General features: G+C 39.7%; 2 protein-coding genes and 1 long non-coding RNA gene across 19 annotated transcripts in view; 1 reads left to right on the forward strand and 2 right to left on the reverse strand.

The window, feature by feature from the left end:
* On the reverse strand, window positions 1-8898 carry LOC111245499 (uncharacterized). 12 transcript variants are annotated; one of them, XM_022793931.2, is made up of 8 exons: window positions 8556-8898; window positions 6290-6692; window positions 5773-5922; window positions 5133-5384; window positions 4007-4330; window positions 3259-3386; window positions 2888-3095; window positions 1-2382 (listed from the first exon to the last, which is right to left on the reverse strand). In XM_022793931.2, the coding sequence occupies exons 2-8, from the start codon at window positions 6605-6607 to the stop codon at window positions 2344-2346; spliced, it is 1419 nt and encodes a 472-aa protein (XP_022649666.1). In that variant the 5' UTR covers window positions 6608-6692; window positions 8556-8898; the 3' UTR covers window positions 1-2343. The 12 variants fall into 12 exon arrangements, with proteins under 12 accessions (XP_022649666.1, XP_022649669.1, XP_022649670.1 ...); XM_022793934.2 differs by having other exon boundaries at window positions 5133-5354; window positions 8424-8898; XM_022793935.2 differs by having other exon boundaries at window positions 3259-3338; window positions 8424-8898.
* The window catches only part of LOC111244412 (uncharacterized), a 21203-nt gene continuing 13419 nt past the window's right edge, over window positions 8887-16670 (forward strand). For both annotated transcript variants that reach the window (XR_015320337.1, XR_015320339.1), the window contains exon 1: window positions 8887-9198. This is a non-coding gene — a long non-coding RNA (uncharacterized LOC111244412). The remainder of the gene's footprint in view (window positions 9199-16670) is intronic.
* LOC111244411 (choline-phosphate cytidylyltransferase B-like) overlaps window positions 13894-16670 on the reverse strand; it is an 18272-nt gene continuing 15495 nt past the window's right edge. For 3 of the 5 annotated variants that reach the window (XM_022791495.2, XM_086979159.1, XM_022791497.2), the window contains one exon: window positions 16307-16447. Coding sequence is in view for 1 of the 5 variants with exons in the window: in XM_022791498.2 (XP_022647233.1) it covers window positions 16094-16447 (354 nt within the window). In the remaining 4 variants the exon portion in view is untranslated. Of the gene's footprint in view, window positions 16448-16670 lie in introns of all 5 variants that reach the window. The other 2 variants (XM_022791498.2, XM_086979158.1) reach the window with 2 other exon arrangements.

The raw sequence follows: 16670 nt of genomic DNA on the forward strand, positions 1-16670 counted from the left end.
TTAATTATTACCTTAAGAAATTTTCTTTATTTAATAATCGGACGTGTATCTGCAGCGCATACTATGGCACTCAGATCATCGTATTATTCCATACCTAACATATGCACATTAATTAGATTGTCGGGACAAATTTTTTACAGCATAAAAGATTTTTGCGTCGGTCAAGGATTCGCTTAGGACACCATTTGGATCCTGAGTGGCACAAGCGCCCTCTTTGATATTTAGTTTGAATAGGAGTATGGCGACGGTCGTTTAAGATGGGCACCGTCCAACGCCAGTAAAATCAGACAATCACAGCTGACGAATTTCATCAAGCATAAACTAACTAAATACGCTTACTACGTTTATTGTCAATGATGGCGTAACGAATGTCCAATATAACTTGTTTCCTGTTCAATCATACCTATGAACACCTCTTGTCAGCCAACAGGAGAAACAAAAGGGAAAACTATGGCCTTCCTTCTTTTCTTATTACGGATTTAAAATAGTAAATATAAACTGAATCTGCAAGTATTAGCTATTGTGAATGTGAAAGCTGATTTGACTTTGAAGAATCGAAAACATAGATTTTTAAGGCAGCGTTAAGTTTCCTAAGCGAAGTAGTTATCCTGAGTCCTTTGTCAAAACTAGGAAAAAAGAACGAGAATTGCTATCCCGACGTTAGCGTCAAGCGTTCACCTCTGTCAGCGGCCGCCAACTTGAGCGCAACAGAAGCCTATAAGGAAATTCTGTGCCATTTGTTTTGGATAATAACTCTAAACACTTCGACAACGCTGAACGTAAATTGTTTTTTTCTTGCGCTCAGACGTGGCTCTGCTGGCATAATACTGTTGCTTATCAATCAAGGCCCTATACGATACATTGCTATACCTTTGTTTTCGAAAACCGCTAAAAAGAGTCGATACTAGTAGATCTATTTAGGACGAGCAAGCTTTTAGGTACATAGTGTCCTATTTGAGTTTTTTTGATTAGGGACTTTGTATTTTTATAATAATTTAAAGTAAAGATAGCTTCACGTCAAGGCATCATGGCTGTGTTACCCGCCTAAAACGGTAATTTTTTGCTGACCTTAGGAGCCCCAAAACAAATTATTTCGTCAATAAAAAAAGGAAACCGATTAACTAAGCTGCACGAAAATGGGGCGTTGTTTTAGACAAAATAGCATAAAGCGATACTTACCGTAGCCCACGCAAAAGAAAGTTAAACCCTACAAATTGAAACTGACATTATTTGCCTGACTTGGAACGATTTGTCAGACAAAACAAATGGGACCTGTTCGTTTGAGGAGAGATTCATCAAATTTTAGAGTTTGGGTCCGTAAGCCCAACTATTGCCACTTGAAACCGTGTCTATTGCAATGGTGTACGGTCAATTTCGAAATAGAAAAGCATTTATTTACTGAGTGTGTGGTAGTAACCAAGCGTGTTATATGTACGATTCACACAAACGTAGGTTGTTGATTAAAAGCGGAATTGTACCCATCTGTATCGATAATAAAGGTCGTCTTATAAACATGTATAATTGAAATCTTTTGTAATTAGTTTAAATATTCTTTCCGATTTGCTATATAAAAGCAGATCTTGCTTCATTTAGCTATATCCTGTTCTGTTTTTCATCCAAGTTATTTAGTAGAATTATGCTCGACTCTTTAAATGGTCTCGGGACCCATGTAAATCAATAGGACGAGAACAACAAAAAAACATCATTATCATAATCAACAGTAACAGCAAAAATCAGGAACTGTTCAACGAAAAGTTGTCCTTGGTCAAGGACACGCGAAAAACAGGCAAAGAATCATAGGTTTACTTAGCACTTAGCTATCCTTGTTGAGATTCGTGATGATTAATTGGATAATTGAGCTGGTTTGTTAGGTAAAGTAATAAGATTCATATTAGAAAATGTTTGACATAGTATATAGCTAAGATAAATAAAGATATTTAATGCCCAGAAACAAATGTATATTCAATCTAATTCGGTAAATATCGAATTTTTCTGTCGACCTACTGCGTGTGTCATGAAGGTCCTGCTTGACGATACCCGGCCGGCTTTGTACTTTCTACTGAGCATTTGTTTGGGTGTAAATTACTAATCATTGTTCTCTTAGTGACGTAAGTTACTTAGTATCCGTTTTGTGCTCACTTGCGATCTTATAATACAATAATTGCAGATGCTCTCTTTGTTCATTTCTCTTGTCTTGGTCTTATCATTAACACAATTTGACCCGATCTAACTTCTGCGAAACAAAGACAGGAAGTGTGCGTAAAGGAAAAACGTTGAAGCTGTCGCGTTTGCCGAAGATCGCCATTTCTAAGTAATGCTATTAATTGATCAAAGTTTGATCTGTCAGGTTACGTTCGACTCCAGCAGCCTTTTGACTCCCATCTATAAAAGAAGAACTCGCGTGTTAGACATTGCCTACGCGTAGTTCGATTGTATGCATGCTATTAGCTACGATGTCTCATCTGGGATTTATATAGAGCATTAATAGTGTATAAACACTTCGCATATAAAAATATGAGCGTACTATTGTTTCTACTACCTCCGTCCCTAAGACAGTGAACGTATATGCATGCATATAGTAACGCCATTGTATGCTACCTGGTTTGTTTCCAAGAGTTCGTTTTGTAGACATTTGCCATGCGCAGCCTAGTTAACTTCACTAGGTCCGTCCTAGTGAAGTTGACTTTTAACTGTCTGGCGCATGTGTCTACTTATTCACAAGGTTCATAGGCCCTGATAGACTCCCTACTCCAACTGGATTCTGTTCAGTGTCTATCCGCAGATAATGGCTAGTTAACTTAAAGCTGTATAGGATACCGGGGCTCTACTTTGTGGCCAATGCAGATTTGAATTAAAATGTTAGTAACACTGCCATGTAATTTTTCACCTGATAGATGCTGACAAGTTCGCAAATATTGTCCACCAATTCTTTCAGATCAAGTTCTGCTTCATCGTTAAATGCTTCTACAATAATCTGGTTATAAGCGTCTTTGGCACCACGTCGAAACTGCCGTTCAAGTTCCCAAAGGCTTGGTCGAGCACGTCGTTCGAAAAGTGGGTCGTTAGGTTCGTCTCTTGCTTCAACGTATGTACCCCTGGGCGTGCACAGTCGACAGCAGAGCACACATTACCGAACATACCAGCACCACACATTCGTCATCACCATCATCATCATAAGTTCGACACTAACGACATAGCTAAACATAGAAATAAACAGAAAGGGAAAGCGGGCTGGACATCTGTATTGAAAATGCTTACCTGCTAGCTTCACTCATGGCAGCTTCCACCGTGTCTAAGGCTAACTCAACTCCATCAGCTTCGGGATCATCAAGTATTTCCTTTAGGGGGGTCAAAACGTTTTCCAGTATCTGTTGAATAAACTCTCCCTTCAGATCATCGAGCACCGACACATTTTTATTATTCAAAAATACCCGCATATAAATTACTAGAATGCAGAGCATTGTGCCGTACGTATATAAGCAAGGGCTTGTACAACTATATGCTATGAAAAAACGTCATCATGAAGAGACAGGAGATACTCCTCTTGTTTGTGGCGCGAGTTGTTGAGCGGCAGGGCACTGTGGGCAAAGGTTTTTAGTCGAATGCCCGAGGTTATATACTGTTCAGTTGCGCAATAGTAGCGTGCGATCATTTTAACCTTCTGCATCGTAAATCGCCCAATAATCGAGCTCTTTACAAAGCTTTGAGATGTCCTGAGAGCTCCAACATTTAAAATGTGTTTCCATAGAGCCGTTTTTTTTATTTCATGATATATATTATCCATTACAGTATACGTGAACGGTAGGATTCAAAACAGCGTGTCCTAACTCTTCCAACTAGAGTTTGTCCAACACGTAATTTCATTTTCAGGCTCTATCCAGCTGTAAAATCAGTGTCGAGTCACTTGCAATCAAAGATAACAATTTTCAACATTGCGATCATTTGCATCAAACTTAAAAAGCAGGCTGTTTAATATAAAATCGAATCTTTTTAACTTATAACGTACCGTGTGGTCACTTTTGAGAACTTCGTTAATAGAACTGGCCGTCAGATGCTTCTCATGTTGATCGTCATCGATCGAGCGGTGCATAAGCGAAGCTTGGTCAATGCATTGCGCGATCAGCTTGTACGCTTGAATAAATCCTGCGTCAAAGCTTTCTTGCACGGTAGGCTTCAAAACACCGAATTCGCCAAGGGAATTTTTCCTAGCACTAAGAGCCCTTTCGTTCTTGGCTAATCGTTTTGGAAGGTCTGTGCCCATTTTGCGAAAAATGACAACTAATTCAGGCCCTTTTGCGACCGGGACCGCGGGCGACGTAGCGATTATTCTCTAGAACAAAGAAACAGGGCAACAATCGCGTGACCAGGTGCCAAATTCATTCGAAAATTTACTAAGATCAGTTTTTCAGGAGAACAATACACACTGCAAAAAGTAGACTACCAGTAAATCTCATAAGAAGCGTCTCACCGACTATTACATTTGAATGGACCTTGTTAACAGCGACTAGTTTTCGTCCGTGATACGACGTATTCTAGTGTGCCTATACGGGTGTCTAAGAGAAGAGCAAACAATATAGATAGTTTTGACTTTTAGCCATTTAACCCTTAGGATTTATGGGCGCATTAGTAGACAGTTTCATTATTACTAAATTACTCACGTTCCACACAGGTAACATTAGTACCATCTGTATTTAAAAGAAAAACACCTTGTTACTGCCTAATACATTATTATTTCATATGTAGCACTACGGTTCTCGTAACTTATGGTTAATGATACTACTCGACGCATCCATCTAAATTTAGATGGATGCGCCGAGTTTTTAATGTGCCTTAAGTTCCAAAAAAAAGTTAACAAAACACTTACGGGTAGATTAAGTTTGCCCGCGAAAGAGGGATCTCCTTGTGACACCCCAGGTGCTCCGAGGTAGTCTAAACCAAAATTGAGTGCTGACAAATTAAAATCCATACGACGGATTTAAAACACTGCTACAGACCAGCATTGACTTCGAACTGACATTCGTCGTAAAACTTCCACTACCGTATTCGTAATTGATGCCACTGCTATAGAGCGACATCTCTGAGAACTTACGTAAACACGTCGGCGATCGTTTGGGAAGGAAAATGCAACTTACTGGGATTATGCTGATTTGTCTTTTTCGGTTGGACCCGTTCACCGATGACGACGTTTTTTGCGTTGAGCGGGGTGTTAAGGTGGGTGTGACACAGCTTGCCTCGCATAGTCGTCCCACGAGAGTTTCAGTCGACGCCGTTGGTGTTAAAAGACCAGTGTCTTTTGGTATGTATTTACACGAAAACTGCTCCCGGATGTTTCGCTTTTCGTACGAAAGCGACTCCTGTTCGAAAATATCCAGAAGTCGTATTTCCTTCAATGAAGATCAGCAACATCTGTACGCGGAGACCATGTGACGGAATAACGCTACTTTCCCTAAATATCACAGGTCCGAATATACCCCCTGTACTCAATACACTGCGCCAATAGAAGCTGTGCACATCCACTGCAGTGTTTAAATGCTGTATATATGTTAACACAGTTACAGAACTGAACCGGACTATGGAACTGTTCAGTGAATGTATCTAACTAAAACTGATGAGTGGTTACTTTTAGATTTCATTTGCTCGATCTATTAATACGCTGCTAGCTATTATGGATAACTCGGTCTTACCCATGTGTGTATGTGAACGCCTGCGTTTCACCTAGGCAGCCCGCTCAATGAATCCCTCAACATAGAAATCGTATAAACAATATCTTACCAAGCTGGACTCGCTGCTTGTACGTCGTTCAGTTCCATTCGGAGAAGAAACCTTAATTGCTGGGTACAGATCGGCAATCGTTTGCCGCCGAGCCAAAAAACAACAAGTTCCGTGTCGCGTAGAATCCTCGTCCCTTGAAAGATGTCGTAACTGTTTGAAAATTAAGTAGTATAGCATTATATGACGCTCGCGCAAGCCACTAAAATGGGACGAACCTTTTAGCAAGACAATTCAAGTGAAGACATAACAACAGAGTCTTACAGCTCGTTTAACACAGATAGACGAAAGTTGTTACATGAGGCTTTATGCGAAATACATAGTGGGTATCTGTATTGGCAAAAACAAAGTCCACTGGTTCCGAGGCGACCTACGAAGTCTGCCAGTACAAATTAGTATACATTGTAAGCAAAGCTAGAAAGGATTGAAATTTCTAGGCGTATTGCCACCGCAAAAGACAAACTATATTATCGTTTTAATTACTGTTCTAAGAACGGAGAAATCTCAGTGTTCTACCTACTGTTTCGGTGGAGTTGCTTTCATTCGAAACATCCTGCCCAGAATCAGCGAAATCAATTTGTCGTGCTGTATTTTCAGTGACGGTTCCGTCGTGATGTTTCTTCGGGCTTATCTTTGTCGGAGTGTCAGAAAAGCTGATACTTCTTCGAATTTTTTTTGCTTCGCCATTATGCTCTCGACCCACTTTGTCGTTAGGGGTGCAGGGGTTTATGTACGTAGCAGCAATGTCATTGCTAGTCGTCTGGTTTTTGTCGACCTTCAAGTCATTGTCGTTTTTTCTCCTCTCGGACGCGTTGGCTAGGGCGTCCACATTAGCCATAACCGTAGCATTTACGAATTCAACACTTCTCTAAATATTCGCAAAACGGGCTACCTTGAGACTTCCGTATTAGTTTGTCAGACTCCTGCGTCCAAACGTCAAAGTTCACCATATTTTTAATATAAATGTTTTAAGCTACCTTTAAAAAGTACATCAACTTCACTTTAAAAGAAATTTAAACAAAAAAAATTCACCTGTACTCGTTAAAATCTGAGGCTGTTTAGTCACACGTTATCGCTCGAGCTTTCAGCAAGAGGAGTTATAGGGGGCCATGGAAAGGCAAACGGGTCAACTGATGTATGAATATGAGTTCCATCTTGGAAGCACAGCGGCGGAAATGGTTCTTCGCATCAAAATTTTGTATTTGGTGAATATTATACTGCTAGAAACAACGTTCACTCAAAAGCTTCCCGGGAGGAAATCTCGAGCTCGAAAGTGAATCTTGCGAAATACCCTCTTTTAAAGTTAATAATAGAGTGTTCAACACTATGACAGAAGCAGATCCATCTGAAAGTGCACAGCTGTTAGCGTTCAGGTCTGATGCATGTAACAATACAAAGCAATAAAATTTCTGCCGCATGATTCATGCGAGGATGAAAAACAGACGTGGAGACACTTGCTTTTCTTGGCCTCCTCATAACAACCGTGACCTATCCTTGCACCGAGCTAACTGATTTTGTGATCAAAAATGGATTCTCTATGACAACCGTTAACAGTCACATCAGTGGGTAAATACAAGTAAACCGGAGGGCCTCAAACGTGCAACTTCAAAACTTTGTGGAACTTGTCCAGTGCTTTAGAATACAGTATAGTTTCGTGTGCCGGTTTATCGCTTATGGCTGGATCGTACTGTCAGAATTGGGCGGAAATGATGAGAAGAAGACCCGCATTTACCATCCAATATTAGTACACATCGTAGGCCACTCTATTATACACAACAACGTTCGATCTCACACTGCAAATATTCAAAAATTAGCGGCCTTCTGTCCGCCATACCCACCAGACATTGTTTCTTACAGAATCTTAACGATTTCCTAAGAAGAAAATTATTTGAGTCGCAACTTATCATCGAAACTATTTTCATATACTCTTTTATCCCACAATTTTACGTCAACGAGATAAATAGGTGGTAGGACACCATTGATGATAATGATATGCACATTTAATTGACTAAGTACATGAAAGAGTTCGAAAGGTGTTGTAAGATCACTTGTGCATACAGCATGTGCATGACAATATTACGTTTACGTTACGAACAAATCATTAGCATCTGTTTATGTAGGGGTTGAACAGAAACATCAAAGACGGTAACAATGTTGACTAACCCGCTGGCCCGGGTCTGAGCTACTGAGGTTTCGAGACCTGGGTCACTTTACCGCGTTTTGCCATCGTTTGGAAACAGTCCGCTGGGTGTCAAGCGGCGGAAAGATTTACAGCTGATTAGTTCCTCCGGCAATGGTAAACACTAGCGTCTGCGAGTACAATTCAACATGATGGCGACGGTAGTAGTCAACAGTTTAGGCGCAAACGATTGTTGAACCGGTTTCATTCCGTAAAAGTATTTTGGAAATTTACAAAACGACCCTGAAGCTGTATTTAAGATCTGGATGTTTCTCCCACTTGTAGATGCTCTTTTTTCTTCATGCTTTTTTCCCGAAAGGCCAGCTAACTTACTTCTTTATTATTCATTTTAGACAAGCCGAAAGGGCTTTGACGCTTCTGGCGTTCCTAGATTGTCGGAAAATAAATACCGACCTTGCAGGCTATCACCTATTATCGTACTATTGACGTTTGCGAAAGATATTATGTTTGATACCTTCTATATGCAGATAGAACTGCAGATATGTAGGCGCAGTGGAAAAGTCCGCACTGATTGGTCCGACTATAGGTTGGCTGTGGCTGTTACAGAAAAAGAGGCTATGACAAAGTATTACATGAACAATATTACTTGATAGTGGCAGCAGCAGCAGCAGCAGCAGCTTCATTTACGCCACAGCATTCCCTATTCGAAAGCTCATCGAGTATAAATGCTGTTACGAAACAGTTGAACTCGCGTATTCATGCACAGATCGACACCATGTCCGTTTCATGTTGAAGTTACGATTTTTCGGAATAAAAGGCCGTTTGCTATTCGGATTTAGACTCAGTTTTTGCGTCTCTTAGTATTTTGATCGGTGATCTTTATCGGGATTATGCCACAGACACTTAATGATAGCAAATTGTTGACAACAACAACATCGCAACAAACTAGCAGACGACCACTGGCGTGTTGTATTGTAATACGCATTAGAATACCACATGTGTAGCAGTCATGTTTTCGAATTCTTTATTGTCTGGTCAGTGTGGCATACCGTTGTTAAGTTTGCCTAATGAAAAACAAGTCCTCAAAGGTAGACTTTTTACACAAGAAGATAAATAGGGCACTTTCTGGTGCTAGACAACAATCTTGATTTTCGTGCCTCGTCAACGTCGTAATTAAATAAAGCTCACATGAACTCAATAATACATGGCGAGATGTATCTACAAATTTTCAATGAAAAGTGTCAATTTAATAAATTCTAAGTTCTTGCGAATCGGTATTACATGACTTGGTAAGTAGTGCTAAAAGTTGTACTTTGTGAGCGTTTGGAATCGATCAGAATGTGCTAACGGATACAAACAGCATCGAAAACACGATTAGAGAGAGAGAGAGAGAGAGAGAATTTAAAATACTTTGATTAACCCTAATATTCCCATGCTGTGCTAAACGTTTATTACAAGGGCGCATTAAACAAAAAAAGAGTGCATACAAGCGCAAGAAATAACCGAGCATATTGAAAAAACATATGCTGAAGGAACAGAACTCAGTTGTCATATTTATCTGAGACCGTAAACTAAAAGCTACCAGATCCAATTGACAATGCGGAGTTAAAGATACCTCATTCTAAATAACAGCGCAACAATGTAAAAGGTTTTATGTTGACCACACCGTTTCAAATCTATAGATTTTTAAGTTGTGACTCGAGGTACCCTTCAGATGTGCGCTAGATCAAGCTCGAATTATATGTTGTAACGTATGATGAAGCATCTCAAGGGACAAACGAAGCAAACTTGATTTATGTCTTTTGTAGTAGCAGCTGAAAAACACTCCAATAGAAACAAATACAGATATAGAACATATGTTTGATGTAAAAACATATTTTCAAGGTATCCAATTGTCTTACGGCTCAGCTAGATTCAGTGTAATTTCGTCGACTAATTGTCCAGTATGCTCGTAAATGGTGATTCAACCGTTCATTCCGCACGGACTATACCAATATACATACATATATTTAGGATGGTGTATTTAGACTGGGAAATATGCCGGCATACTTCCCAATTTAAACGCATTTTATATTGTCTTATGGCATGTGTTCATCTGCTGCTCGTGATATCAGACGAAACCCAGTTTTTTTCCTCTAGCAATGCATCCTTTTGAGAATTTAAGCGGTAATCAGCTATTAGCACCAGGACAACAAGAAGTCCTTTCTTGCTCGAAATGGATTTACATTATTTTGAGTTTTTAAACGCTTTCCAAAAAATCCCAGCAATATTTTACGAGCAAAACTAAAAGGTCCTAATTGCATTTGGCTTTAAGGGGCTTGAAAACTCATCGTATTAGCTTAAAAAGTCAATACATCAAGGCTTCCTATATGGACACTAACAGCCATCTCAAAACAATATCAAATACAGATTGGATCATCCTAGTAATATCGTAGTAGAATCGTTTTATTTTTTGCGCCTCTTCTCGCACCTTGAACTCGTTGGCTGTTTTGACGCCTCGCTTTTCCAGAGCCTTGCTATTCGCCCATAGTTGTCGTTTAGACTTTTCATATATAGCGAATGGCTAAACCTCTGGCTGAGAAACCAGGGTTGCTGTTAAACTACAAGTCTGATTAAGTGGAGATTATAATAAAGGAACAAAAATTCACCGTTGGTCTTGCTCGAATCACATTGCAGTGATAGAATGAGTATTTGCCTATTTGTCATGCTTGTACGATAAATACCAAGTCGGCATTTGTAGCTTAAAAACGTATCACAGCTGGTAACTCTTGTATGAAACAAATATTAATATTTATTTACATTTACAAGATATGAGCAGAGAGGACTGTACAAGTCTGATGTGCTTGCGAGCTCACGTAACAAAACCGTTGCCGTATGGAACTAAACATCAACTTGTCAAGGAGAAACTGTTACGCCGACCGTTAGATGGCCTATAGCACACAGGATTATGATAAAATCCACATTTTTAATATGCAAATTTTGATAAACTGCCTCTAGAAGATTGTCGCTAAAATCATGTGACGCACATAAGTCAGCAAGTAGCCTTGTTGGCACAGCATCTTATTAGCTTCACGGTAGAGACGGACACTTCCCGCGAAGTTCCTGAACTACTTGACCAGTTTACGAGAGATCATTGCCGCTACCGTATATGAGCAAGGTGCAATCTTAAAGGCTTGATTACAAAAACTTGCAGAAATGAATAGGAATGAAAAAATCACTGTATCCCGTCGGGAAGTACTCACACTCCTGCTAGATAATATTATTTTCGGCTATATAGTACTTCGCGCTTTTAGACATATTGCTTAATACTAGTGCAAACATTACATTTTATCTAGTACTTGATCTTAATATGTAATTTCATCAAATTGTATTGATGACGATATGTTCGTGATATATGACGATGTATCAGGTGTAAACATAAATGAAGCGGATAGATTATGCCTACAGTAAAATACGGGAATCAAACCTCAATACGTATCCACCACTTTCGGGAGCTCTGGACAGTCGAGTGCACTTGACACACACAAAATTTTTTGACCCTGGGGTATTTTTCACCTGGGGTATAATGAATGTTAGACTCCGAAGGAAGCTTATTTGGCTGTGAGGTTTTGTAAGTATACAATGATTTGCATGGCTATTTTCGCTCCTACACATTACCCGTAAGACAACGGAACTATTGGTGCTTTTTCAATCGCAGAGTCTGCTCCAAAATCCATTGCATAAAGTAGACGCCACGCGTCCTGAAGGTTTGCTAGGGCTTCTGCACAAAGCAGTGGTTAGCGATGCATTAATCCTTCTCTTTCCTGCCCCAAGATTATTCGCTTATCTAGTAGCCGTAATTTACCGAGCGGTCGTATGTGGTATATTACTAGTCGTATATTATTATACAGGAGAATTATCTGACTTTTATTACTAACTGATCTTTTGCAAAGACAATCCAGAATTTTTTCGTAATTATTATTCAAACAAATAGTACCTGCCGTATGCTATGCTATGTACATTGGACTTTTGGCAGAGATATTTTATTTCGAAAAAGTTTTCGGACACAACAGTGCTAGCCGGTCGTTCACTGTACATTTGTCGAAGCAATGCTAGATCCGTACAGCTGACTATATAACGAAATAATAATATACGCGATATCTGCTGCAGTATGTACCTCACGTATGAACAAAAATTGAGCTTCCAAAATAGAGCAATTTAACAATACGTATATAAAGGAAGAAAATAAATCTATCTTGTCTGCCTAAATCGTGTTCAACTACGCTCACAATCGGCGAAAGTTGCCAAAGCTCAAATCAGTGTACTCTGCTGATTCGTTCACCAGCTTGTGAACGACAAGTGTTACGCGTGCATGTATGTACATGCACACGAGGCAACAATGCGGATTAGCTGGCCATTATTGTAATCAACACATGACGCCCAACGTCTTTCCAATACAAACACGCGTTCATGTTTGTTTCTCCTTGCATCAGTTGTGGGGTAGAGTACATCTGCACCATGAGGCTAAGGACCCCTTCACATCACCGACGACTCAAACTACTGAAATTAGCATATTATTATTATATTAGATTGAGGTTACTTTACCAGTTTTTCATGCTAGCAAAATGGAGAAAGAAAGTATTTTTATCTGTTACTATGCTCGTTGGCGCTAATACCTTCCAATTGCTTTGAACAGAATTTTGCCGAAGGCTGAAGCTGTGCCGTGTCTAGCCGGCAGCGGCATCGAAATTCATCATCAGCACTAGCTCCATTCTGCTGATAATACCATGCAAAATGGTATTATCAGTTGCCTCTCTACGGCTTTATCTACGTATAGATGTTTCATCGAGACCGTTGTCGTAGGTCTTTACATGAGGTGTGCGCAATAGTAAACTTATAGTGTCTTCTAGGTAATGCCAGGATCTTTTTGGTAGATTAGAAATAAGATGGCTCCTAGCGACTCGCAGATATTGGCGTGTTGCTTCCATCAAATGTACATGTGCTATAGTTACCATCTATGAAGCATGATACATACATATCATCTTAATCCGTTTGAGCATTGAATAATTACGTACTCGAGTTGTTCTATTTTTAAGTATTTTTAATAGAAGGATTTAACAGTTTTTCATTCTTAAACATTCCAATAGCCTATAAAATGAAATACCATCATCATCTTAGATCTGTTTTGACAGCTCTTTGATCGCTGCAAAGTATGGAAAATATGGAATATAATTGAAGATATATTTATTCGACATGAAATTATCGTTACTGCATAAACAATTTTCAACGAATTAACAGGGAAGAGGCAGTACTTAGAAAGTGAATGGTACACCAAAGTAAATAAAAAAAAAACCATGAGGTAAAAAAAGACTACATTGAACACAGATTTAGAAGTCAATTATGTCATAAGCTAATACATCCCGAAAGGTAGTCAGCACAATTCTAAGGGTTCTCCTATACAGCTATTCTTGTTGCTGTTCCATTGTGGTTCTTTCGCCAACCTGGTTTAGTGAACTTCTTGCATTGTCCGGGTCATTCCATAACTTCAATGCATTACTCCATTGCCGAATTTTGGCAACCCAACATATTTCTTTATTAATCTCGCTGCGTTGCTTCATTTACGTAATTACGCTGCTTCAGATGTCTAGCTATCGTTCTAATTATTTAAAGCTTCGGACGCAAATGTCTCATACCCTCGTGCCCTCATAGCTGCTATGTCGTCACTGCGCTATCCAACGCTACCCGTTGTACCCGCGCTGTAATCCCCTATAACTAGGCCAAAACTGAGCTGGTCTGAAACCGATTGAGTAAGCAAAGTAGTAGTAGTAGTAGTAGTAGCAGTAGAAACACCTTCGTTTTTAAAGAACTACACAGAATAACGTACTTACAAAAAAAAATCGGCTAAAAGTACTCCATTCAAAACCTTGTATTGTATAGTCTCGTATTGGGTATGGTTCGAATGACTCATACAAATTATCGACAGATGTTGGGAATACTAGCATATATATGTATATAATTTCAGGAAAACATACACCCGTTTATTATAGTATTCTCTCGGGAAACTTGTGTCATACAATCAAAGATACGATGCTTAATAAATCCGAGTTGAGTTTTTACCATATTTATTTAACCACTTTTGTGTTGTGGTCACTAACGGATTAAAATTCTCGTTGTGTGTAACCCTTTCCAAAGCAGTAAACTCCAGCGCAGGTAATACTATGCTTCTAGATATTATTTTTAGTCATTTCTTTTCGTTTTTCGTCAATTAGATATATAATTTAGCTATAGTTTAAATGGGATTTGTGAGGACTGAGCACACAATTTTGTCACCTGGATACAACCACACGCTAAAATTACAATATTGACGCGCATATTATACCCCATTTGTCGGAATAGATATTTCTTCTTCGTTCTCCTTATTCACACAGATGTTTAAGGCTCAACCTTCCCTAACCGCTCATCACTGCTGCCAGCAGACAGTCAGCTATATATCCATTAATTTTTTTCTTCAAGATATCTTGTCAGATAAACATGTTTGTGTGTTATTATCTAGTCTTAATTCAATCGTCGCTGTTTATTTGCTAGAGAAAAACAGATTGGTTAAAACTAGAAATCAGACATTTCGGCATAATAAACCTAAAATAAGGACACAACTTGTGTGGCAGACTACTACAATTACCGTAATAATGCCTATGCCGCTATTCTTTGAAATTGTACTACCTAAATAGCAAAAATAGAAAAGAAACAATCGTAGTTTCCGTAAAGGGAACCTCGGTGACAAACTTAAAGCGGGCACGATTATATATATATACCGCGGTTAGCGGCGTGCTTTAGATGTAGACATATTTAGTTCCACCAAGAAACAAAGTCAACAATTTCCAACCTGTTAGTTTGCCCGGGATCGTGAGAACTGTTTCCTTAACATTGATGTCCTTTCTATAATAACAAGGCACTTTTCAGCCTCCTCTCCTTAATTTAGCCATGAAATAGTGTTTTTCAGAAGAATATACTTTTTGGCTTTTTCGCGTTAAAATGGTACACGCATGCCGCAGACGGATATTCTGCAACGCCTATGCCAATCATAGCATGCAATAACAAAAGCTTGAGTCTGCCTAAATACCACTTCAGCGAATCATTCTTCACTGGTTTCCTTTTACTTTACGGTTTCTATTACAAATACTCAACAATCCGCCAGTTTATTAATAGGCTGGTTGTGTTCTGCTGCTGGCGTCTGCTAAGATCGCCAGCTATTGACGAACGACGTATTTTTTCAACAATCGTCTGATGACGACTGCACCCTTGCGCCCATCATCGACGTCAGAATAAAACAGCCACTTCACCCTTATATCTGAAAACCTTCAAGTGACTATTAGCCTACGTATACGATGCTTAAACGTTTTGGTAGGGCCTATTGCACGGCCTGTTGCACTTGCGTTTTCCTATTGACTGTTGCGATCAGGTGTAAACGCATTGAGGTCAATAACTTCAATAGGCAAAATCGTATTTCTAATAGTGACATGATAAAAACTGCCGTCAATATCAAGAATAATACCTGCCATTACGCTAATAATAATAATGATAACGCAGTAATCGTAGTAGAGTTTAAGAGCACATCACTTATGAAGGATAACGTTATTGTGTAGTTGTTACTGTCAGTTAAGAAACACACAGGCTTCCATTCCCTTCTAGCCTACTACCACACGTAATTTACTGGACAGCCCGGATATCAGTACATTCGTTACGTCAGTACGGATCTGGGCGGACTGGAAAGGTAAACGGGTTGTTAGAGAGCTTGCAAAGGATCAAACTATCAACAATAATAACAATGATAACGAAAATTCAACTCGTCTGTTCGTACATACACACACGTATTTTACTTCACCTTTACATATCTACCACACGTTCACTGTGTTCGGAACCCTCCTGCGAATCGGCTGGATGCTTTGTCGTCATGTTCTAGCTCCATTAAACTTTTTTCGTAGTTTATTTTGTGGTTGTCAGCTTAATCGGTGATTAATAATATTAAAGTATAGCCTCGACCGGCTCCATTCGAGAGGCGTAGTGTAAGCGACGTGCCAACTTCTGTATTTTGTCCGTGACAAACCCGCTCCAATATACAAACTTATAGGGGGATTATACTGCTACCACCACTGCTGCGAGCCCGTATCCCTGCTGGCCCCAACCTAGTATTTTGTCTACGTTCATTCATCTCCGGCTCCGCCTGCGGGTGCCCACTGAATTTACGCTTATATTATCGCTTGTTATCTCGTCACTTTCAACATTTGTAGCCGCTGCTTGGTTACTATTGATATTGCGACCTTTCTTGGTCGGTGGTGAACCTGCACGATCATTATCATCACCGCCGCCGCCGCCGCCGCCGCCGCCGCCGTCGTTGTTTTCGTCAAACTGTAGAGTGCTTCGAGCACTTGTATTGCGGTGTTCATCGTCTAGGCTTTCCTCATCCGACAGTGACCTTTCTCGTCTCGGCGAATCGGGTGGAGTACTCGAGGGAGAAAGCACATTTCGGATTCTGCCTTTGCCCTCGTTCCAGAGTAGATTCTGAAAGGTTTGTTTATAAAGCGGGTGAGTTATTGTTAGCCAGAGAAGATTATGCCGATACTTCTCTTCTGGTCAGTAAATTGATACATAGTGAAAATGCATTCAATATTCTTTAGTAAAAAGCCGATCGTAGTACAGTGGTTGACTTAAACGCTCATTTTATGCGCATCGTTCGAACAGAAATATGTAACATATTTAACGGCTCAAGCAACGTTGTATGTGC

This window comes from Varroa destructor, unplaced genomic scaffold (genome assembly GCF_002443255.2).
Source record: "Varroa destructor unplaced genomic scaffold, Vdes_3.0 BEIS01000002.1, whole genome shotgun sequence".
Lineage (NCBI taxonomy): Eukaryota > Metazoa > Arthropoda > Arachnida > Mesostigmata > Varroidae > Varroa > Varroa destructor.

Coding starts and splice junctions, on each gene's coding strand:
- LOC111245499 (XM_022793931.2), bottom strand. CDS start 6,607: ATGGCTAATGTGGACGCCCTAGCCAACGCGTCCGAGAGGAGAAAAAAC. Junction 5,923..6,289: donor AAAGCAACTCCACCGAAACA/GTAGGTAGAACA, acceptor ATTTTCAAACAG/TTACGACATCTTTCAAGGGA. Junction 3,387..4,006: donor TTCTCAAAAGTGACCACACG/GTACGTTATAAG, acceptor GATGATCTGAAG/GGAGAGTTTATTCAACAGAT.